General features: G+C 45.2%; 1 protein-coding gene across 1 annotated transcript in view; it reads right to left on the bottom strand.

The window, feature by feature from the left end:
* ANKFY1 (ankyrin repeat and FYVE domain containing 1) overlaps window positions 1–23,642 on the bottom strand; it is a 51,814-nt gene that overhangs the window by 4,665 nt on the left and 23,507 nt on the right. Inside the window, exons 5-24 of the mRNA XM_019511424.1 lie at window positions 20,344–20,467; window positions 19,396–19,545; window positions 18,516–18,681; window positions 16,960–17,164; window positions 16,362–16,430; window positions 14,876–15,075; window positions 14,159–14,256; window positions 13,432–13,657; window positions 12,660–12,758; window positions 11,652–11,805; window positions 10,253–10,421; window positions 7,932–8,050; window positions 7,159–7,315; window positions 5,231–5,431; window positions 3,955–4,131; window positions 3,479–3,626; window positions 3,111–3,201; window positions 2,568–2,692; window positions 2,203–2,349; window positions 1,363–1,453 (exon numbers count right to left, since the gene is read on the bottom strand). Coding sequence (XP_019366969.1) covers window positions 1,363–1,453; window positions 2,203–2,349; window positions 2,568–2,692; window positions 3,111–3,201; window positions 3,479–3,626; window positions 3,955–4,131; window positions 5,231–5,431; window positions 7,159–7,315; window positions 7,932–8,050; window positions 10,253–10,421; window positions 11,652–11,805; window positions 12,660–12,758; window positions 13,432–13,657; window positions 14,159–14,256; window positions 14,876–15,075; window positions 16,362–16,430; window positions 16,960–17,164; window positions 18,516–18,681; window positions 19,396–19,545; window positions 20,344–20,467 — 2,916 coding nt within the window. The remainder of the gene's footprint in view (window positions 1–1,362; window positions 1,454–2,202; window positions 2,350–2,567; window positions 2,693–3,110; window positions 3,202–3,478; window positions 3,627–3,954; window positions 4,132–5,230; window positions 5,432–7,158; window positions 7,316–7,931; window positions 8,051–10,252; window positions 10,422–11,651; window positions 11,806–12,659; window positions 12,759–13,431; window positions 13,658–14,158; window positions 14,257–14,875; window positions 15,076–16,361; window positions 16,431–16,959; window positions 17,165–18,515; window positions 18,682–19,395; window positions 19,546–20,343; window positions 20,468–23,642) is intronic.

Here is a 23,642-nt window from a genome sequence, read left to right as displayed (position 1 = left end):
CTCAACTCTCCCCATAGCCAGCATACTGCTTTAGGATCCAATTCCTTCTAGTGAAACTAATCAGCTTAGAGGTCTACCTTTGAAACAGCCACTCGAGCCTCTTCAACTGGGAAAGATATCCAGGGTTTTAAGGAATTAAAGCTACTTGACAGGACCTTACTAACCGGAAGCAATCACAGATATTGAGCCGTTAACTTGAAGAGGCATCCCAGTAATCCCTCCCAAAAAAGAAACTGTTGGATTTACAAGTTAAATGTTTGCCCTTCACAAAGCCTGGCTGCTTGGCCCAGTCAGCCCATAATTAGAGAGGCATAGCACCCCTGACTGACTGAGGACGGTAAACTCCTTCCCTTGAACGTTATGCCGGGCAGATTAGTGTAGGGCTCACAAACCTCTACCCAAATTTTTTTAGGCCAACATCACTTTGCTGTAAGGTGGCAACATCTACGCCAGTGGTCCCCAACCTTTTTTTTTTTTTTTTGCTGTGACCTTAAGTTGGCCAACCTCCTGACCCAGCTACTGGGAGCAGAGTGTGGCAGCAATGGCTCAGGGGCAGGGGAGCTGCCATTGCCCCTTTTCTGCACAGCAGCCCCACCCACCCACGAGCATGCGTGTGCACCTTTCACAACCTTACTGAAGACCCTCCACGACCCTGATTTTGGTTGTGCCCCGAGGCTGGGAACCAATGATCTGCACAAAAGTTGTGCTATGCTATTGTTTGGTATACCCACATTTTAAAAAAGTTAGTTTCCATGTTACCAGGAACACAGCTTGAGCTATTGGACTGCACTCAGTCTGTCATTTCTCTTCCCCATTTTAGCTTGTCAGGTCTGCCAATACCAGTAGCAGGTGCACTCCAAATACAACACGCTCTGAACACTGTAAGAGGTGGCTGCTCACTGGCAGGAGGAGCTCCTAAGCAGTCTCTCACCTTCCAACAGTAGGCAGCCTACCTTCCCGCAGCCTGTCACTCAAATGGTAGCCTGTACTAAAGAGGCATTTCAGCCAGGCTAGGGGCAAAAAAAAAAGGAGTCTATGCTAGCTACTTAGCAATGGAAATAAGACAAGGCAACATGCTTTGTCCTTAAAACAGAAGAATACTCAATTCCAAACTCAGTTTCTTCCAGGATAAGCTACCTTGGCTTAAAGCCAGCATTTCCCAACCTCTTCCAGCCCAAGGCGCACATATTAATAAAAAAATTGTGGCACACCTGTTAAGGCATTCCCCACCCTCATACTTATTGTAGCTCATTGCCATGGCAAGATTTTGCAGTACACCTGTTCATTTTTGACAGCACACTCTTTGGGAAACACTGGTTTACGCTATGTTTACAAGGTTAGTAGGATGCTGAAGCACATTACCAGTGATGCTTCCTTGTCGTGACCCCAAACTTGGCAGTGCATTCGTAGCAGTTGGAGCCATCACACCAGGGAGGTTCTTTTGTCAGCATGTCTGTAAACAAAACAGAAGTCCATCCTGTCCCAAAGACTTGCATAGCTTGCATTAAGAGGCTCTCTCTTTTCAGGGGAGCCTTTTTACGTCAATTACTGAAAGTATTCACCTTGCCCCTGAATTAAGTTATCACCGCTGGTTACATGGACTCAGTTGTCCAGGACTTACAGCTTCATGTTATATACATGGACTGCTTGGTACCAAAAGCTGTAAGACCGATACTCAACACCTTAAAATTTCAATAGAGGCTTTAAAAAAAAAAGCCCAAAGCAGACCAGACATTCACTGCACTGTTTGCAACAAAAAACAACACCCCCCCCCCCCCCCTTTCTGGCACTTTTTAAAAGATTTTTTCCAAAAAAAAAAAACCCCCCCCCCCCTTTCTGGCACTTTTTAAAAGATTTTTTCCAAAAAAAAAAAACCCCCCCCCCCCTTTCTGGCACTTTTTAAAAGATTTTTTCCAAAAAAAAAAAACCCCCCCCCCCCTTTCTGGCACTTTTTAAAAGATTTTTTCCAAAAAAAAAAAACCCCCCCCCCCCCCCCTTTCTGGCACTGTTTAAGAGATTTTTTCCAATAAAGATCAGGTAAAGAGGTAATGAACATCTACAAGTCCCACAGTAGTATCTGGCTGCATTCAGCAAGTTCAGCTCATCTTAAAATCAGGACCCTTATTTTAGACAGCATGCAACTGGTGTTCCTCCTCCGCTTAACACTAAAGTTTTGTACCTTACATACGTAGGATAACTTACCCAGGAGTCTAAATAGAAGCTGTTTTGTAGCAACTTGGTAGTTGAAGATATTGACTCCTTGATTATTGTTAACTCCAAGACGAGCCCCAGCTCTCACTATAGCACGGCATAGGTTAGCATTTCCCTTCATATAGGCCAGCAGAAGCACTAAAAAGCAAAGGCAGATATTTCCATACTGGTACAGACCACAGCTCTCCCACAGAGACTCTGTACTGCTAGACAACGTTAAACAGGTTTAGTTTGTCATCAACTCTGCAGATGACAATTTGCACCTGCAGTTTCAGTAGCCAGTGCCAACTGGTCATGCTTTCCTCAGTTCAGTTTAAAACAAAGTTCAAGTACAACAGTTGCCAAGTTCTCTTTACCTGTGTTTCCTTCAGCATCGGGTTTGTCTAGAGGGTATTCTGGCATACATTCCAAGAAGAGCTCACAGATGGCTGCTGCATTATCTTTCCCATACTGTCCCAGAATGTGCATCGGTGACTGACCTCTGACACAAGACAAGACACCCAAATGCTACAAACACATCTATTACACCATGCAGCCCAAGATCTGCTTAACCATGGTTATTCATTCCAGCCAGCTTCTGCACAAAAAGCAGCAAGGCAACTAAAGTTGGTTTTGTTTTCTCAAAATTAGTAATCCAGTTCAACACACTTGATTCTAGTTAACTTTTGACAAGAGTGGGAAGTTCAAATGCCTTTTCAGAAATTAAAATTGCGATTCATTAAAAACCTGAACATGTTTAAAGCTGTAAAAACGCAGGTGGCAGCTTCCAAGACAGATCTATAGGATTAGCAAGTTTTAATAACCCTCATAATGCTATGACCAGTGAAGAGTTGCTTTGGACTAATTGAAGTCTCATGTTCACATAGACGACTCCTTAGTATGAAAGCTGAACTACTCACCTGAGATTAAAGGCTTCTGCATCCACGTTGCATTCTGTCAGAAGGACACGAATATTATTCAGACGACCATGCATCACTGCGAGATGCAGAGCTGGGGAAAGCAGACAAACTCAAGATTCAGTGGGTTTTGCGGGCCTTCCCATTCCTGCCATCCCAACATAGCTAGCTAAGTTGTGTCCCCCCCCCAAAAAAACAACAAACAACAAACCAAAACACTTCAGTTGGGGCTTCTCCTCAACCCTTTTATATCTTTGAAACATCCAGGATGCACCTCAGCTGAACTGCACAACTTGGAGAGTAAAAACTGGATTGCTGGAACTGCAGTGATGTAAACAGTGGATACATTTTGCACAACCATAAACATTTACCATTATTTCCATTTTCATCCACAGCTGCGAAGTCTACTCCATTCTCAAGAAGGACAGAACAAATTGTGGGAAGGTCCTGCTGAGCTGCTAAATGGAGAGCAGTCTGACGGTGTTTGGTCAGCTCATTCACTTTTGCTCCTGCAAGAAGCTGTGAGAAGATGCAAGAATCTTGACACAGAAACCTCAGTCTTCACAAAATAAGCTTAAAGTTGTTGGGGGGTTTTTGTGCATTTCAGCCTACGATTCACGTTCGTTTCATTTAAAAACCCATAACTTCTTCTAGGCCTAGGGCAAGTATGCAGATTTCTGGACTCTGGCATAAACCTCATCAAGTCTACCTTACTCGGACTAGAGCATTGAACTGCAGATGAAGTCAGAATTAAAATATTTTCAAAACACTACGAGTCTCTGCCCATGGAAGATCAGGAGGCAATCTGATAATGAAAGGCTTAAGAGACTAGGTCTCCATTACATACCAGATTGCGCACAATGATTTCTGAGCCTGCCTGCACAGCTAGATGTAGAGGTGTCAGTTTGGAGGCATCCTGGACCCGAGAGTTCACATTGGCCTGGACACTGATTAGGAAGAGCACACTCTCAATGTCAGAGTTCTGAACAGCTATGTGGAGGAAGTTTCGACCTTTATTATCCACCTGCAAAGGACATACAAAGAAATCTCGTGAAGTTATCGATACGTCTGGTCTCAGCATTGCTCACAAAATAGTATTCTTACTCCTTCACTGTAACCTATAGATATCAGAAAGGAAGGGGGAAGACTGATGCAGTCTAGTCAGCATCCAGCCAACAAATCAAGTTGCCAGCCTACATTGATTGGATTTACTGGCCCTACAGTAGCTCTATTTCCACACTATTTACACGCTTTTTTTCAAATTTGACCCTTCTACGATCTCTGTCTTCTCATTTGACATTTTGATCAGAGGGATGTGTCATATATTCAAGTAGGCGTTAATTTTGTTATACACATTTAGCAAATGGGGTGGCAACCAAGCAGCTAGCACTGAGAACAGAAATACAAAGCCACCAAGACTAATGCAAGATGTGCTCCCATTTATTCTGTGGTTTAAGCTCAAGTGCATGGTGGTCACGTGCCTTAAAGGCAGCGTTAAAATACTGGACAATTTAGAATTAAGCAAAAATACAGCAGATGCAAAATTTAGACAGTGTCTGTAGTAACGGAGTTCACTAAAAAGATACCCAAATACTCCATATCTAACTTACATAAGGTAGCATAAGACTCTTGAATTGACGCTGCCAGCTCCCCACAAGAACCCTGAAGATACAGGTGGAGGTTCTCACTGCAGTGCTGGCTTACAATTCAGCATAATGTTTACAGCAAAACCAAGAAACATCCCCCAAACTGTCAGAATAGCACAACATAACCATAGGACCTTCCAGGCTCACACAATTTGTTAAAGACCCACAACAAGCCAGTTTACATCACCTGAAACTGTACCAATATCATACTTCCCCTTTTTGCATCCAGCCACCCTCAGCCAATTTAGTTCAATTAAGCGAAGAATGTAACTAGAGTACAAGCTGCCACGTGGAACAGCATACCTTATCATAGGCAGCCTCTGATTTTTCAGAGCGCCATCTTATCATATTAGAAGAAAAAGTATCCAGCACATTAAATATGTGAACTAAGCCACTGCCTCTTCTGGGAAGCCAGCTAGCTATTACCTACCTTAGCATTTGGTACCACAGAATTTAATGTATGCTCTTCCCATTTACCTGCTCAGCAGCTCCAGGCTCCCGCTTCAGGATTGCCTCAGCTGCCTTGTTATTCTTGTAGGTCATAGCACATGCAAACGGGGTCATGCCTTGTCGATCACGCACATTCAATCTAATATCTGGGTGTGAAATCATCAGCTGGATAATAACACCATGTTGGTTGCTAATGGCAACATGGATTGGAGTTCTTCCTTCTGCATCCTACAAGTGAAAGCCATGCTGCACATCAGATACAGAAGTTTGCCCACTACCGATATAGTTCAGATCTATTACAGTTTATCCCGGATTAGCCCCAATGGTAGACCTTTCACAGCATCAACACAGAAGTTAAAGTCTTGCCACATTCATAGTTGGTAGGGTCAGAAGGGACCTGAGCAGATCAAAGTCCAACCCCCTGCTGGGAACAGGGACTCCCCCAGTGCCTGCTGGTCCCCTGACTAATTTGTAAATGGCCACTAGATCCCCCCTCCGCCTTCTCTTGTGGAGGCTGAACAGTTTCAGGTCCCGCAGCCTCTCCTCGTACGGCCTGCCCTGCTACCCCCGATCATGCGAGGTGGCCCTCCTCTGGACCTTCTCCATGTTGTCCACGTCCCCCCTGAAGTGCAATGCCCAGAACTGGACACAATACTCCAGCTGCAGCCTGACCAGTGCTGCACAGGAGGAGGAGGAGGAGGAGGAGGAGGATCACCTCCATGGACCTGCTCGAGATGAGTCTCTGGATGCATGACAAAGTATGGTTAGCCTTCCTGACCGCACCCCCACACTGTCGGCCCATGTTCACCTTGGCATCAACAACAACTCCAAGATCCTTTTCTGCCTCTGCACTGAGAAGGGAGTTCCCCAGTTCTTCCCCTGCTAGGTGCAACACCTTGCACTTTTGTCAGTGTTGAATCCCATCCTGTTCTCATCCACCCACCCCTGTAACCTGTCTAGGTCCGACTGCAGCTTATTCCTCCCTTCTGGCGTGCCCACTTCTCCCCACATCTTGGTGTCATCACGAAATTTGAACAAGGTGCTTTTTACCCCCTTGTCCAAGTCACTGATGAAGACGTTGAACAGTGCGGGCCCAAGGACCGAGCCCTGCGGAGCCCCACTGCCCACATCCCTCCAGGTCGAGCAAGACCCGTCCACCACCACTCTGGGTGCAGCCCTTCAGCCAATTCGCAACCCATCTGACTGACTGTGTAGGTATTGACACCACAGGCTTTACTGTAGGCATTGATTGTAGGCTTTACTCTAACTAGAGCTTAATCTCTTTGGGCTATATGGCAGAAGCTAGTTTGAACCAGCAGATCCATATCCTCAAAATACACCTTCCTTCCTCTTCCCCCTAGCTATATTTTATGCATTTAAAAAAGTGCCGTGTTCAAACCAAGGCATTCTTAGAAGCAAAGGACTGAAGCAGACCTCCTGACCACATCCCCCTCCCCCCAGGCAAGGTTTACAGTTAATCTGTCTAAAACTGGATGTTCTGTATTCAGGCAAGCACCTCACTATAGCTGCAAAAGCACCCAATAAATCCTGCATGCCAGAAGAGACAGGGACCCTGCTAAAGCCTTGGCTGCTACAATGGCAGGAAGTATTAAGCAAGATATGCTTAAAGCCTTGCCAAGTAGACCTATGGCACAAATTCCAGACTGTTCATAATTCAGTCAGGTTGTTTGTTTGTTTTTTTAAAAAGCAAAAAATATTCACTGTTCATGTAAGTCAGGGGTGGGCAAAACGCAGCCAGTGGGCCGTATCCAGCCCGCCGGGTCATTTTATCCAGCCTGTGGAGCCCCTAAATACTAGTTTACTACATTTTTGATTTGGCCCAGGTCCCTGTCAAAGCTGGCTGGAGCCAGGTGCAGTAGGACCTAAAAGGGAGCCCTCAGCAGGCTTGAGCAGCCCAGCCCCACCCAGTTTTTTTAAAATAAATCTGTACATACCTGTGCATTGACATTGGCACCAAATTCTAGAAGGCACTGTACCCCCTCTTCCAGTCCCCAGCAAGCTGCCAAGTGCAGGGGGGTTTGGGCATCATGAGCTTCCTCTTCTCCTTCTCCATTAGGGCTTGGCTTTCTTGAGCTATTCACATCACAGCCACTGAAAAGCAAGCAGAGTAGTCAAGTTACACCCATGGATCAATCAATACTTACAGGTTTGAACAAAACACAGAAAGAGCTTCTCTACCATCAACTGTATGTACCACGTAAGCAAGCTCTTTTCATCATCATTAGCAATAAAAAAAAGTTGTTCCCCAACACTAAGGCCAATTGTTTTTGCTACAGGACTTACCACCACCACTGAGAAATTCAAAAAAGCAATTATCTGCAGTACACTGAGCTATGCTTTGCAATACGTTTGCCAATTGCTATGCAGCATGTGGCTCACAGTGCTTAAAAGCTGATCCTGTTTCAAACTCAGTCAAATCTAAAAAGTAAACTTGTTAACTTTCACAACTGTCAGTCCACCAGCAGGGTGCACATTCACTGCTTGCTTGAAAGCAGAGTTAGTTGTTAAACTGTTTCAGACTAATGCACTTACACAGTTAGCATGTTAAAGATTATTTTATGCAGCACACTAGTGCACTACACCATCGTGCTGAAAAACAAGATCAGTTGGAAAAAGGTCTGTTTCTCACTAGCGGCAAAACAATTTGCAAATTCTAGATGCGACACACAAAAGCGTTTAAGAGTGCCATGTAAAGCCAACTTCTGACCTCCGTATAAGGAAGCATGCTATTTGTTCATTGTTTTCATCAATGGCTCTATGCAAAAGAGTCTGTAGGCATCCACCTGGCCCTGGACCCCAGCATGTTGCATCACAACCATGTCGGACCTGAATTAAGAACGAGAAGCAAAATAAGAACAGCATACAAACTGAGATACAGCTGTTTCGCCACGTGCTGGCATAGGAATTCTCAGCCCATAATTAACCAGTTTTGCTTAGCAATTTAGGATAGCCTTTGTTAAAGAGGAAAAAAAAAAAAAAAAAAGTTAAGAAGCCTGCCTTATCCAGGCTTGAAGTTTTGGGTGCAAGGTTGCCATAAAGAACAAGTGTCAATTTGTAACCAGGTTAGCTATTCAGCTAGTAAACTGGGGGCGAGAATGGTAATTAGTAGGCATGAAAGGAATTATCATATTTCCTCAAATCCTGCTCCAACCATCCTCTAGTGTTGTTTTCCCTCAGCTCAGGGGTGGAGCCACTGCTACTGCCTGTCCAGGCTGCATGCTCTGTGCCCCATGAGAAGACAGGAGGCAGTAGCAGCAAAAGAAAGCAGGGAGGAAGAGGGCAGGGATAGACACGAGGGGGCAGGCTGCCTGCCTCCCAGCTGCTACTTTTCCAACTTGGCAGGGGAGACAGATTTAGGAGGTCCCCCAATTTCTTAGATTTTAGACAGAAAATCTGACATGGATTTGATTTTATTTTCAAAATTTTCCATGCCTAGAATCTAATAAGATACGTGGGGGCTGGGGGCATCTTTAAAAAGTTCAGAGGTGCTCTTTGATTCAGGAAAATACATTAATCTCCTTAGCCAGAGCAACTTTTTTAGATGGCCACAAAGTTCAGAGAACTAAGATGTGTCCATGCACACACAGCAACAGTTTGGAAATTCAAGAAAGCCAGCTGCTCCATTCCATTTGCCAAGAAAAATCTTCAGAAGAGACTCAACTATTTTAACTCAAGCTTGCACAGCTGGAACCAGACAAGCTGGTTGTGCTATGCATACCTACAGCATTTCTCCTTCTCAAAAGAACAGTGCTAGAAACCAAATATAAAGAAATGCACAATAAAAGACATCTATTCAGCTTGCCTCAGGTATGCAGTTGTCCCCCAATCCTGGGCTCCCCCTGCACTGGCAGGCAGCAGGCTCCCATAGCCAGGAGTTCCTTTGCTTAGGGGATTCCCAGCCACAGAGGCCAGGTGCAGCTGGGACCAAGAGTCCCACAACTATGGGGTGTCTAGTCCCTGCAGCTGATGGGGCTCCTAGTCTTGGCTTCCCCTGCATTAGTTGTGGGGCTCTGTCCTGGCTGTGCATGAGGTTGGAAGCCCCCCCAACTGATGGGGTTCCCAGCTACAGGGGAAGACCTTGCTACACATGCAAATTAAAGCTCAACAGCACCCAGCTATTTAAAAAAAAAGTGTACAACTTTTGACGTTTAACTTTATAGCTGGTTGGAGCTTTTCATTGTAAGAGCTACTTTGTACTTGTAGCTGGTCTTAACATAACTGCGCAGTAAACCAGTTAACCACATGATTTAACTGTAACATGTAGAAGGGGCCCAAGTACAGTCAGACAGACCATTAAAAAAGGCTGGCTGGTGAGTTGACTTTCATTTATCGAAAATGAAGACAGTTGGTAATTTATGTCCTTTAAAAAAAAAAAAAAAGGGGGGGGGGGGGGAGACTGAGAAAACCCTCATCTTCAATACAGACAGCATCAGGAGCTCTGCTGGATTACTTGCAATTGCATGAGACCTGGTCTGGACAAAGCAAATTAGAAGCCCTTCAGTTCCACTAGGCTCAAGTTTAAAGTAAGTGTGGCAAGAAAAGTTGAACTGCACTTTCAGGAGTACCAGTAGACCTCTGGGGCTTTGGTATTTGGACCCAACAGAAGTTTCAGCTACTCTTCTCCTGCCAGATAACACAGTTACATCTTGGCCTTCTCTTCCCCAACCAACAAGTCAAGGGACCTAGAAAGCAAAAGCATTACAGATCCCAAAGATCATAAAGTTGAGACAACACTGAGTAATGCGTGGTGGCAGAAGCAAGCACTTGGGTTTGAACTGAGATACAAGATAAAGCCTTCCAAAAAGGAGTTAAGCCACCTCTCTAGTATCAGTTTATCATCATCTCCCAATATTGGGCAATGCTACAGAAAACCCAAACTGGCAGCAATTCCATAGTTCATAAAGCTTGCAAGTAAAACACTGGGAAGACTTGGGAAGGGGGAAACAAAAAAAACTAAACCAAACAAAAAGAATCACTCTCTCAATTACTAGAAAATGAAGCAGATTGTGAGATAGTATTATGTCTTACCAGAGTTGATGCAATGTCTTCCAGGTTGTTTTCCAGGGCAAGCCACAGTGGAGGATTCCCTCTCTCATCTGGCACAGACATGTCAGCTCCTCTGGTACAAATAGCATCAACCACAAGGGGAAGCTGATTTTTTATAGCAAGCTGGAGGGCAGTCTCTCCATCCTGGGTCCTGTATGTAACAAACAATTGTTGCATGAGGTCTGTTTCCACCTCATTAGGGGTCAGCTTAGCAATAAATGGCAACAGGAAATATAGCCTCCGAATTAACAGATGCAGACTGCATTAAAGCTAGCTTTAACACCATAGCCGAGACAGTGGCACAGACCACTGCAGTGCTATTGAGCACACTGAAATACTTCAAGTTTCCTGAGCTGCTGGCCCAGTGTAGTAGAGAACACTATAGTACACAATGGAACTACATAGTAGAGAACAGGCTTTTTTAAATTAAAAAAAGCACCAAGTTAGAGTTCATTGTTGAAGAACTTGCTCACCACGGGGCAAGCTAGAGAGAGAGGCTTAGTGCCATGAAATTGAGACCATTGTACTGATGCCCAGGTTCTAAACATGCTACTAGGAATTTATTTGATCTCATTAGGCAGACAAAAAAAAAAACTCTTGGCTAGAGGCAATTTTTGTTAGATCAACTAAATAGTAGCAAAAAAATTCTCTTTCTTTGCAAGCTTTCAGGTCCAAACACCCTTTGTCAGGCAGAGGAGACTTCAAAAGGATTGCAAAAATTCTCCCAAGTAGAAAACTTCATCATGCACAGGGGAGGTAAAGGATGATGGGGTTCCCTAAGTTTCAAAGTCCATTTGGGAAAAACCTGCTCTGTCCACGTGCAGACGAGGCAGAGATAATGCTCCTTTGATCTCCTTACATATTCTGTTATGGGGTTTTTTTAGGTTCCTAGCACTTGTGCTCCGCCTTCCTCCCCACAAAAGCCTTTTAGGAATAAGCCAATATCAAGGTGGCAAATGCAGACATTAACTGCTCTGAAGAGGAGTTCCAGTTCTCACAACAACATGGAGAAACTGGATTTAAAAGTACACATTCATTGAGAATTTAAAGGAGCTACTGTAAAATTTCACCTACTTATCCAAGCTGTAAAATAAGGACAGTGACAGCCTCAAGTGCCATTGTTCCTCTCATATCACTTCAGTTCTAGTTACTGTAAGGGCCCTGTGCCGTCTTCAAATCCCAAGTGAAGGCCCCTTTCCAGTCATTGGGAAACTGGCCAGAGATTAATGCCAAGTAAGCCTTCATCTCTAAAGAAGTGGCCCAGCAGCCATAATACTTTGTTAAGGGCCAACTTTTGTTATCCATCTTATTTTCACTTCTGACCTGCCCCCCTCCCCCGTGGTATTCCTCAGATTCTGAACTACATCAGCTCAAGTCTTACCTGACATTGATATCAGCCTGGTGTTCCAACAGAAAAAGTGCACTCTTGCTATCCTGTCTCTGTATTGCCATGTGTAGCAGAGTCTGTCCATCTGACATGGTGTCATTAATGGATGCCCCAGACCCAAGCAGCTGAGCTGCTATTGTGTGCATACCTGAAAGGGAAAACTCATTGGTTTTTTAACTGGAGTAACAATAAGGAGCCTCTACAAAGTTTTTACCCATTACAGCTTTTTGTATAAAAAGCCCCATTACCAACTAAACAAACACCTTAGCATGGGGCTTTCGCTCCGCTTCAGTCTGAGCCCTCACTAAAATTATACAGATATAGGTTAAAGCTCAGTTTACGCACCAAGTCACCAGTTAGTCTGGCTCATGTTTTTCATGGGCATCTGTTAAGTGGTCAGTTTTATTACCCTCCACAATTTTCCCATCGCCCTGCCTTGGTTTTGTTTTAGCAAGAGCAAGCCAAACTAGCGTTCATAAACATTAGACGCCTCTGGGTTGTGCCCAACTCAGATTTGCCTATGCGTCTCCATTATAGCCCATCACCACGGCTACCCAAACTGTTAACTGGGGAGGCCAGAAGCTGACAAGATTTTGTAGATCTCCCATATTTAACAGTCTTCCCTCGTCTCAAAAGCATTAGATAGTTAAGTTAGCAGCAACTGATCTTAAAGGCTAAGGGGGAAAGACCTGAAGCCTACTAGAAGAGCATGATATTTTACAGAACATTACTCTGGGAATCAGCAAACAGATTAGCAGTCACTGGAATAAATGCCTCTAGCTCAGCCGTAAGATTAGAGGTGTTCTCCAGACCACGCCACAACACTGGAGTTACCAGGCTTGCCATAGGAACCAATATACAAGAGGTTTTTAACCAAAACACCAGAAGTTGTTAGTTAGACAATTAAAGTCCAGACTTCATTCATAATGCGCCATTACAGTGACACTGGCTGCAAGGGTCAGTTTGAAGACGACAGAGTTATCAACCTGTGTAGGCACTTACCTGTCCATAATGCTAACCCCAATACTGTCTGATCTCTTGAGTCCTTGAGACTAAAGTCAGGAATGATCTGCAAGTTGTTGGTTGCGTGAAGGGCATTAGCTGAAAGAAATCACCACATTAGTTTAGCCAGTGTGGAACAGGAGTTCCTCTGTTTCAGAGCTGTTCCTGTTGTCACTGCAGCTGCAAGTGACAGCATTGCTCCGCTGGGCTGCTGCATTTTGTTTTCAACTGACCCAAACACACCACTAAGCTTTAGGCCTTTACCCAAGCAGGGGTTTTTTTTTTTGGTGCTGCTACTTTTATAAGGCCCTCTGAAAAAAGGACCGCAGTAATGCAGAACTGACATTCTACCTCTCAGGAAAGAGAAGAAAACATCTACTGCCCAAGTGCCTATATGATCAAAATATCAATTAGTTATTTATTCATAAATCCAAGTTCTCTATCCATCCTATGCAACTGGAGAGAAGTACCTAATAAGCAAGACTTCCTACTGTCAAATCTGAAGTATAGGGCTAGAAAACTAGAAGATTAGACTAATAATACCTAGTCCAACCTGAGCAAGGGGTACATTTTAAAATGCAGCTACTCTCCAGTAGTACAACTTTACTGAATAAGTTAATGAGTTCTCCTTGGAGACAAACTTGTATAGCTCACTTAATAGAACAGAGCCCAGGAAGCAGATTTCAGGCGTTAGGTCAAGCTATGGAAGCTGCCAGTTGCACACACCGAAGCAAACCAAATCAGTAGCATCAATACAGACTACAATACCTACCTTTTTGTTCCAATATGACCGATACCACATCTGGGTGGTTATGGGCAATAGCCATATGAAGGGGAGTTTGCAGATGGACATTATCTGCTGCTGTGGACAAGGATGCATCCTTATGACTGGGTATTGCTTCTGTGGTCTGGATATTAGGATTGGCTCCTTGTTGCAGGAGCTCTGCTGTGAGGTTTGCCAAGCCATGTCGACAGGCTGTATGCAGTGGAGTTTCCCCCTTTAACAGAAAACACAGGCAATTAGCTGTTTTACATTAAGACAGTAAACCCATGTTACAACCAAGTATAGTCTTTTCCAGGCCAGTTTTCTCTCTTTCATCTTACATGCCAGGGAGCATCCAGGGCAAAGTGGCTCACATGATCAAATCCCAATTAAGACCCTGACATACTTCTCTCTGTCAGAACCTATTCCACCTTTGTTATTCTTGTAACATGTGCTTTGCAAGCAAGCATCCTCCACCACAAGGTGTCTCACCATTCTAGCATTCCAAGTTCTCACAATTATGGAAAGCAGTCTCTTCCCCTACATAGGCCAAGTAGCACTCTTCCACAAACACAGAGACACAATGACTTGTTTCAAAATCCAAAGTTAGCGTTAATAGAAAAACAAAAAACTACAGCTTCTAACTATTGGCAAGTTCCAGACTGGTGCTAAGCAACTTATTTACTGTAACAGTGGAGCAACCCAAAGATGTTTAGTATGACACAGTACTTCTTACCCATTTGTTCTGGTGGTTGACTTTTGCCCCATGTGTTGCCAGGAAGAGTGCAGCTGCCTCATTACCGGCTCCTGCAGCCCTTTGCAGCAAACAGTTTCCTAATAAGAAATGTTAAATTGCAAGATGCACAATATGGATAATTTGAAATTAAGATTACAAATCCTTGACTGTTTGCTAGACATAACACTGACCTTTGGGTGGGAAGGGAAGAGTCTGGCCTAAAAATGACAGCACAAGCAAACACCACTGATCATGCTTTTCCAATGCTGCATTCTTGTCCCCAAGCCCTCATTAACAAAGGCAAGTTCCCAGAGTCCTCACTTCCCTTCCAAAATAATAGCAGAGCTCGACCCAAGCAGCCTTGGGATTTCACCCCCATTCTATTCTAGTTCCCCTCTCCATCCCCCAGTGATCCAAGAGCCTGCTGATCTCCTTTCAAAATTCCACTTAGTTAATCTATGCTACACCAGCAAGTCAGAAAAGCAATCTACAAACAGTGAGAGAGTCCACGTACCATTTTCAAGGACTCCCCCTTAAAAAAAAAAAAAAAAAAGAGATGGACTAATTCTACTTCATTAAGCATTGACACTACATGTAATAGCTTGGAACCTCAAGTTTTATGGAAGATGCCATTGCGTTTGTATGCCAGGTTTAGCTTCCATGACCTTGGCATGCAGACCGTCACCCCTTCACTTGAAGTCAAACACCTAGTTTTACCTGTTACTGTGTCTGGTGCATCTGTATTGCTGCCTCGCTGGATGAGTCTTGCTGCAAAGCTATTCTCATCAAATGATGTCCCGTTTACAACAGGGGTATCCTCGAAAGGGTTTACAGACTGGTCAGATGACACTGTGATATATTGAACTGCAAGCCACAGAGCTGCGCTTCCCTCATGATCCTTAAGTTCCAAGTCCAGTCTATAACAGATTTCAGGAATTCAGTTATTTATGCAGCTTGCACTGCACCAGGGAAAGCTTTACTGGATTTTAAGATTCTTGAAAATGTGGATCTGCTAGAGCTCCAAGCAGCTAAGATCTGCCTGACTAGGCTCCTGACTTTTATAAGCCATTGCAATCTGTGGTCAACAGATACAGTATGTGAAAGTTTAGAACAAGTTTTAGCTATAGCTTAAGTAGGACACTTCCATGGAGACTCCTCAAGTAGGCTAGTACAGGGCTGGGCAAAGTGGCAGATCTGGCTGGTGGCTAGACTCCATTTCCCAGCAGCCCCTGCCCACATCACTGGGCCGATTTCTATGCAAACCCTAGGAGCAGCAGCTCTGCAATAGCACAGGGCCAGGGCTTCCCTGGAGACCAGCCCCAACAGCACTGGCAGAGCCTGTGGCAGGGTGGGGAGCTGCTCCAGGGCCAGGAACTTGCAGTAGGTGACAACATGGCCCAGACTCGGGGCAGCGCTGCAACCCGCTCCATGCCGTCACCACTGGAAGATCCCAGCCCTGGCCCCGGAGCAGCTCCGATTAGCTGTGCACCCTGCCAACACTCCTGGGGCCTGTTCTCCAAGGAAACCCGAGCCCTGCGCTGTCACAGGCCCACTGCTCCTGGGGTGTCCATGGAAGCCAGCAGTAGTGACGCAGGCAGGAGCTGCTGGGAAATGGAGTGTGCCCGATTTGGCCCAGGGGCTGGATTTTGCCCACCCTGGACTAAAGATGTCCAAAAATGCAAATGCTTATACAAGGAGTAAAAACTTACTGAATAATTCATTCCAACTACCTCAGACTATGTTCTGTATTCTTGCTTGCAAACTAGTGTACAACAGATAAAGCACGTTCTTCTCTATGCAGAGCCAGAAGGCAAGTTTCCATCTTGAAATATGCATCTAGATCAATGGTTCTCACCCATTCTAGGTGCAGGACATGCCTCAATAGCTTTTTCTGGATTTATCAACACTCTACTTGAACCCGTTTGCTTTCCTTACACTACAGAAAACAAAAAGGTCAATAGGTTTGATATTATGGATGCCTGTTGTTTGAAACCGCCGAGTTTTTTCAACCACATGCAAGTGTTTGCACACCTCGAGTTGGGCAGCACCCTTGGAAAGATCTATGGCATCCGGGTCAGGTCTTGTTCAGTCAGACTGAGAAGTTAGAAACAACCTACAGCTACACAGCTTTTTCTTCATATTCTTCCACTACACGAAGCAGGGCACTCAGAGCTACAACCTCCCATGCCACCCCAATACTTACTGTTTGCACTGGAGAAGCTGACTGAACACAGGTTCATTCCTCACGGCAATTGATGCATGCAATGGGGTCCTGCAAAAGGTCAATCACTTGCGTCAGGAAATCATTTACTCAGATTGATTGTTTTACATTAAGCAGCACAACATCTCCCCTTCCCAGATTTTATGGAGAAGGCAGAATCACCTACATTACATATAGTCCTCCTGTCAAGTCAGGAGGAAGTAAAAAAGGAAGTACAGCTACATGTTTGGATTGCATTCAGTTATGAGCAATTGTGGTTTCCAAGCTTTTAAAAAGGCCACAGACTTACCACCTCCCTCCCTGGGATATTTGGACCCTTTACTGGTCTGCTACTCTCAACTCACTTTTCCCTCCTGCAGCGAGATGAGATCTTTGCACTCCTCACCAACTCACTCCTCCACCCCTCTTTCAGTAGCAGCTACTTTGGGACAGTAATGCCCAGTAAGACCACCATGCAACAAAAGGCAGCTCTCCAGTTAGAAGAAATTAGCTTTCCATGGTGCTGCAACACTACTGTCTTAACACTGGATCGTGCACTTCACTCAGAGTCTTTGACCATTAATACTGGCTACAATTTTACCTTCCTTTGCCATCCTGCATGTTTGGATTGGCTCCAGCCTGCAAGAGGGACTCTGCAATCTGTGCCATCTCTGACATTACGTCCGGTAAGTGCTTCTTGGGGCTGTAGGAGGCCACAAGGTGCAGAGGAGTCTCCTGGTCTCCCAGTGTAGCAGCATTCACACGGGCACCATTTTTAATGAGAAAGTTGGCAGCAAATTTATCTCCTGTTGTGGGGTACAAAAAGATTGTCAACTTCTAATCTACTATACGCAAGCTGTTTTTTCAGTACATGCTTACATACACTGGTATTATTGCCCTTGTGTTAGAACCAGCAGTTTCCCAGCCTCTGGGGAGGCATCTGATCATCCAAAAAAGTTTGCCATAGAGTTATTTGTTAAGACTCCATTCCAAGCCACCCATCTTCATTATGGCATTCTAGCAGAGGCACCTAGTCTTTTATCAGATGAAAGCTTGCTTCCAAATGAAGAAGGGGAACCAAGTGGTCTCGTTTCAAATACTCCAAGACTTCTTACAAAATAAGGTAAAATAGTTGGATGGGGCCTGTTTGTGTTCTTACGCTGTCAAAAGGTCTCGTGAACAGGTATTACATGGCCCTTTCTCTTGCAGTGGATGTTAGTAAATAGCCAAGCCCCTGCACATCAAGAGCCTACTAAAGCTGCAGCAGCTGCCACCACCAAAGCAAAGAACAAGCCTCTATTATTACTACAGGCATTACTACATAAACCTAGTGTTTCCCACCCCCAAAGCGTCATGCCTTTCCCAGGCCAGATGGATAACCAGCCACTAAAAGGTGTTATTCCATTCATAAGCCACATGAGCATTGCTGCCATGACAGCCAATGCTTTTTGGCGATCTCAGTCCTCATACGATCCTATTCTTATGTTGAAGAGTGTTAGGTGCTCTCACGTACTTACATGTGTTGTGTGCAAGAGAAGTACTGATAGAGTTTTTACACATTGGAGCCAAAAGAACTACCAGTGCCACTCATTACAGAACCTAGGACAACCCTGGTTTTCTACAACAGTGCGCTGGTGCAGAGAATTTCCCTTATGCCATGATTAACCAATGGGCATAACAAAAGGCACCTTCCAAATGCTGTGGAGGGAAAGAACCCCCAGCCTTCCTCCCTTCCCCCATATAAACCCACTTGATGTAGTCAGGTCTCACCTACGTGGTAGTAGCAATGACACTAGCAGAGCCAAATCCATGTTAACAAACACCATCTACCTATATTTCTGCACTTCAAAAGTAACCTGGGGGAGCAGGGGAGAACACGGGGGCAGTCAGCTTTTGTGGCAGTCATTCTGGTCACCAGCCTGGCAGGCTAGATCTACCTCCCAAAGTAATCCTTTTAAACTGCCATTTCTATTAACAAGACAAGGCAAAAATTGAGTTTCAAATTCAGGTCTCTTGCCAAGAAGTGATCAATATTAAAACCAAACAGCTTCCGCAAGGAAAAAAAGTATCACAAAGTAGCACTCAAGCAATGCTCAAGTCAGATCTTTAAAATCTGATTGTAGAGTTGCAAGAGCAAGTTATTGCATCAGTCTTCACCTCTCTGGATGGCTTTGTGCAATAGACTCCAGCCTTTCTTGTCCACCATATCCACATCAGCTTTGTAGGTGACCAACGTGGTTGCAATACCCTCCAATCTTTGGGAGAGGGCTAGATCTAAAGCAAGGTCTCCATTCTTATCCAATTCGTTCAGCTTCCCAGGCAGCTACAATAGAATTTAGTTGACCAACGTAAGTCTACAAGAAGCATGAAGTCCAATTTCTTTTTTGAGGCACATTAGCTCACCTTTAGTGTTAAAAGAAGGAAGATCTCAGTCAAAAAAAAAAACAAAACCACCCCCCACCCAGAGAGAAGTGGAGTCAGAAGAAATCCAAGTTATATATGTTATGACTCCATTATGCCTCTTTTGGGTTTCATTTTAAAACCGGAAAAAGCTGCAAGATATTCAGCAATGTACTTTGTCAGACACAGCTACAGGAGTTAGCACATATAAATAATAAAAAAAAAAAGGAGCTGAAACAAGGGTTTAGTAAAAAATTAATACTAGAAACTATACCAAGTAGTCCCTCAGAGGCAAAAGTTGCATTACAGAATCCAATATAGAGCAGTCCAAAGACTGAACTGTTCACAAGCAACATTTCAGGAACAGCTGCTCTGTTGCAGGCCAATCATGCTCCATTATCCCCAATGATACTAGATACCACATATTAAAATTTATCATTTGGAGTGAGTTATGTAGCTTTTGGAAGCAAGTAGATAAAATACTAAGCACTTCCTAAAATGATCTTTTCCTTACTTCAATTCAGGTTCCATACCCAGCTCACGAGCCCAAATTTTACAGGCAAGTCTATGGCTGGAATCATTAAAACAGCTATTTCTAGTTAACACTAGTTCAAATAGAAAGTAGCTCTTAACATACCTGCGAATCCATCTCAATAAGGTACAGGAAGACTACATCTTCTCTCTCCACTTTAATAGCTTTATGCAAAGGATACTGAGTCTTGGATTTGAACATTTTATACAACAGCTGAGCGCTCATGCTGCTGAAGTCCTCTTTCCTCAGGTCATCCTAAAATAAGAACTCAAAAGTAAGTGACACTTGTATTTGGTAGCATAATGTAATGTAGTGCTGTGGTTGTCTGCTCCATTTGGTCAATTTGACCATACCCAATACATGTTCAAAGAATTTGCCAGGACCCTTAGCAGAAGTCTGCCATCCAGTGGCATAATTCAAGTTCTCACAGGACTAGGAACAGAGTCTCCTTCTCATTTTGGAGACTCACAAGAGCATTTTATAGTCCATTGTTGACTGGTTTTTACAGACAGCTGTTTTTTTCCCCCCTAGACAGGCCAAGATTTATACTTTCAGGCAAATATGATCTACTTAATTGGCTGAAAATTGAAGTCAAGGGGAATGGCTTTCAGTAGCTCATTTGCTTCCTGCAATACATTCAGATGTACCAAAAAAGCCTCTTTTGGCTAGCTGATGCTTTTAAATTCCAAGTTAGTACAGAGGCAAGCTTTTTTTTGTTTTTTGCTTTTTTTTTAAGATTTGGAGAAAGGATGAATTCAAAGCATACAGATACCCTGGTTGTTCTCTGTCCCCTGCTCCAGCCTCCTGGAGTACAAGCAAGCCAAGGATCAACTTGAGCAATTCTTTCCAAAAAGGAAGCCTTTGATTACAGTATTATAAAAAGGCTCTAAAAATGGTAACCAGTGTTCAATAAATAGTTATGAACACTGAGTGCTACATGCATCATAAAATGATATCACTTGCTTATTCTGCCTAGAAATTACAAGTCGCTTTCTTAATCTAAAACGGTATGTGCACAGTCCTTTTCCTGCATCCTCCTACCATGGTACTTACCCAGTGACTAGCTATTATCTCAGCACAGTAGTTCAGTAGAGTGCTAGCATTCAGCTCCTCTGCTGTCTGATAGAAACGAATGCAGTTCCTGACATTTACAAGCGACATGACACCTTTTTCACATCTGTCACGAGAAACAAAACCAGTATTAAGAGCTGATAAGGAAGTTCTCAGAGTCGAGTTGCCCTGTTTAGCAATCAAGCAGCCAGCTAGAAGGCATGCCTGGAGCCAGACCATATTGAAGCAGGAAGGAAGAGAGGTATGGTCCATTGTACGTCCCCATAGACCTGTAATAGAGAAAGCTCCCCTATGCCCCACTCATCTGTCTGTCCCCTGCTGCTACCTCCCTCTTGTGTCTTGTCAGAACAGCTTCAGAAACTAAAAAGCCTTAAAAAAAAAAAAACTAGACCACGATCTGCCAAAAGGAGATTCCCACAACACCGTCTCATTCTAAAAAACATAGCAAGTTAAATGGTCCCAAGGTAAGGAAGGACACTGCCTTCTTCCTATGAGAAGAAGCTGAAATAGCTATTACTCTGAAGGTAGTAGTCTTACAAATCACCCAGAATTAACTGACCACATCCAGTGGAGCAGGCCCATCTTTCAGGCTGAAAAAGCAAGCTTGCTTGCATGATGCATCTAGTCAGACATGGCTGCAAGTAATGTGAAAAGGCAGAACATGCAAGTTGTCATCTGCAGGGGTCAGCATTCCTACCACGCTTTGGTGGGTTATGAAGCTGTAGATTGACTAAACCCCAAAGAAGCTACTTAGCCAGTAGCCGAGAAGGCGGCACAGGATGTTGGGATGCTTTACTAAAACAGACTTCCAGGGAGCGTCTAGACGAGCCCACATGTGCCTCTTGCTGCATCTCAAAGTGGTTTGAGATGTGGCAAGAGGCACGCTGGGAACAAAAAAAAAATTATGCAGGTATCAGAATAAAAAAAAAAACAACATGGTGGGAAAAAAAGCGGGGCATGGCATGGCATGTCATGGACCCCAACTGTGCCCCAAGGTAACCCAGGAGCCAGTCCTCCAGAGAAACTCTGGTTTCTAGCCAGAGCATCTCTATGGTGCTCCTACTGCCCCAGCATGCAAGGCATGAACCCTTAGAAGGCTGGGGCAAGCAGAAGCGTGGCAAGGATCAGGACCCAGGCACTATCATGCGTAAGTAGGGACGTGTGGTCTGAGGATGGGTTTGTGGAGGGGCTTGAGCGGGGGCTGCCACATGCCTGGCCCCCTGCTCACAGTACTGGCAGCAGCAGCCAGTGCAGCTGTGGCCTGGCTGCAGGCACAGCTGGCGGCAACGTGGCGCTATGCGACTTGGGCTCTGTACATGCTGCACAGACCTGGCCCACTAGTGCATGGCTTTCCTTGTCCTGTCCAAAGCCATGCACTAGCAGGCCGGGTCTGTGCAGCATGCACAGAGCCTGGGTCACGCAGCACTGCGTCACCACTGGCTGTGTGTTTGCAGCTGAGCCACAGCCATACTGGCTACTGCAGGGGATGGGAGGAACAGCAGGCGTGCAGCAGCTGCTGCTCAAGTCCGTCCACAAAGCACGCAGCAGGACCCAGCCTGGCCTGCTAGCACACCTTTGCACAGGAGCAGGAGGTGCAGCTCCAGGACACCCAGCTCCTATGCAAAGACACACTGGCTTTGGGTCAGGCCAGCAGGGCACATTTTCCATGAGCCTCAGGCAGCTGTGGATGGCCATGGCGCTATGCCTACAGCAGGCAACAGAGCATCACCACCTGAGCCCCACGGAAAAGATGCTAGCTGCCTGGGCCAGTGAGGCACACCTTTGCACAGAAGCCACGTATCCTGGAGCCACGCCTCCTGTTCTGTGCAAAGGTGTGCTAGTGCGCTGTGCTGGGCCAGGTTCTGCTGTGCGCTCTCTCCACACTGCCCCCCACCCCCCACCATGGGTCTGGCAGCGCTGTTGCTAGAGGCAGGACCCAGCCCGACATGACACCCAGTTCCTACAAGTGGTGCAGAGCCTCAGGCAACACCGTGAGCAGCCTGGGGCTGCCTGAAGGCTCCATAGACAATGCTGGATCTGAGGTGGCCAGGGCCATGCTGCATCACTGGGGGCTCTGGCTGCAGCGCCCTCCTGCCCCCGCCCTGAGTGCGGGACGGCTGCTGTGGGTGTGAGCTGTAAGCCCTGAGGGGAGCAAAAGCAACATCAAAACATTTAAATATTTAGAATGTATTTTATTATGATGATAGAGACACTGCTAGGCTTCCAAGTTGCTTTAGTACAGTAAATATATTAATAAAAACATTTCTCAACTGATCTTGCTCTATTAGTGGTCCTTTGTTTTAACTGCAGAAGAACATGGATTTTCAAGTATTTTAAAGAGTGAATTTGGAATTTTTAAAAAAAAAAATCTGAGATTTTGCAGCTTTTAAATAAGGAACGCCAGAATTCCTGCTAGTGAGGCTAGCGGCAGGACGCAGGCAGAGAAGCCTGCGCAGAGCTGGCACCCCCGGACCCAGCTGGAGGTGGCCGACCTCCTGGCCACTTGGGGCCAGAAGGACATGGTTTGACAGTTCAAAGCAGGCCACACTTTGAACATCTTCAGGCCAACAGCTGCCCAGATGCCAGGGCAGTGTCATACATGGCAGTAGTGGCGCACAAAGGCCAACTGTGCAGCCATAGCCCGCTGGCAGCTGGCCCAGAGATGCTGATGCCTCTGCTGCAGCCATGCAATCCCCATCCAGGTCTGGTAGGCATGCAGCCTTGGGGCCACATGCTGTCACAGGTGGCAGCAGGTCATAGCCAGGTAGTCACTGCCAGACTGTTGCAGTGGGTAGAGGGTGCAGGGAACTCAATCACGGCTGCTATAGCAGTCCAGCTGGCATAAGGGGCTGGTGTCTCCAGATACCAGCTGGCCAGGGCCCAGAAGCTCCTGAGAGCAAGTAACCCTCAGCTACTTGCCAGGGGAAGTTTTTATACAGCTGGGCCCAGCACAGGTGCTGGCCCCAGGCTCTAGCTCCCCCTGGCTGCAGATCCAGGAGGAGCTGGGCAGGGTTATTTTGCCCCACACGAAAGAGTGCCTGTCCAGCTCAAATTTGTGCCACTCCTATTTGAGCTGCTGCAAGCGCATGTGCCTGCATGTGGAGACACGCCCCTAGAGTCAACTCATGACTAAAGTCAAAGACTCTTTCTGTCCTTTGGAGAAATGGGATGAGAAACAAGACAGACACTTGCAATCATTTTGCCTCCCCACTTTCCTCAGTCTCATTTGGCAGCCTGTACTCTTTTTTTTTTTTTTTTTTTTTTTTAAAAAAAAACAAAAA

This window comes from Gavialis gangeticus, unplaced genomic scaffold (genome assembly GCF_001723915.1).
Source record: "Gavialis gangeticus isolate Ggan-Ray unplaced genomic scaffold, GavGan_comp1, whole genome shotgun sequence".
Lineage (NCBI taxonomy): Eukaryota > Metazoa > Chordata > Crocodylia > Gavialidae > Gavialis > Gavialis gangeticus.
This window is presented reverse-complemented; position numbering and strand designations above follow the sequence as displayed.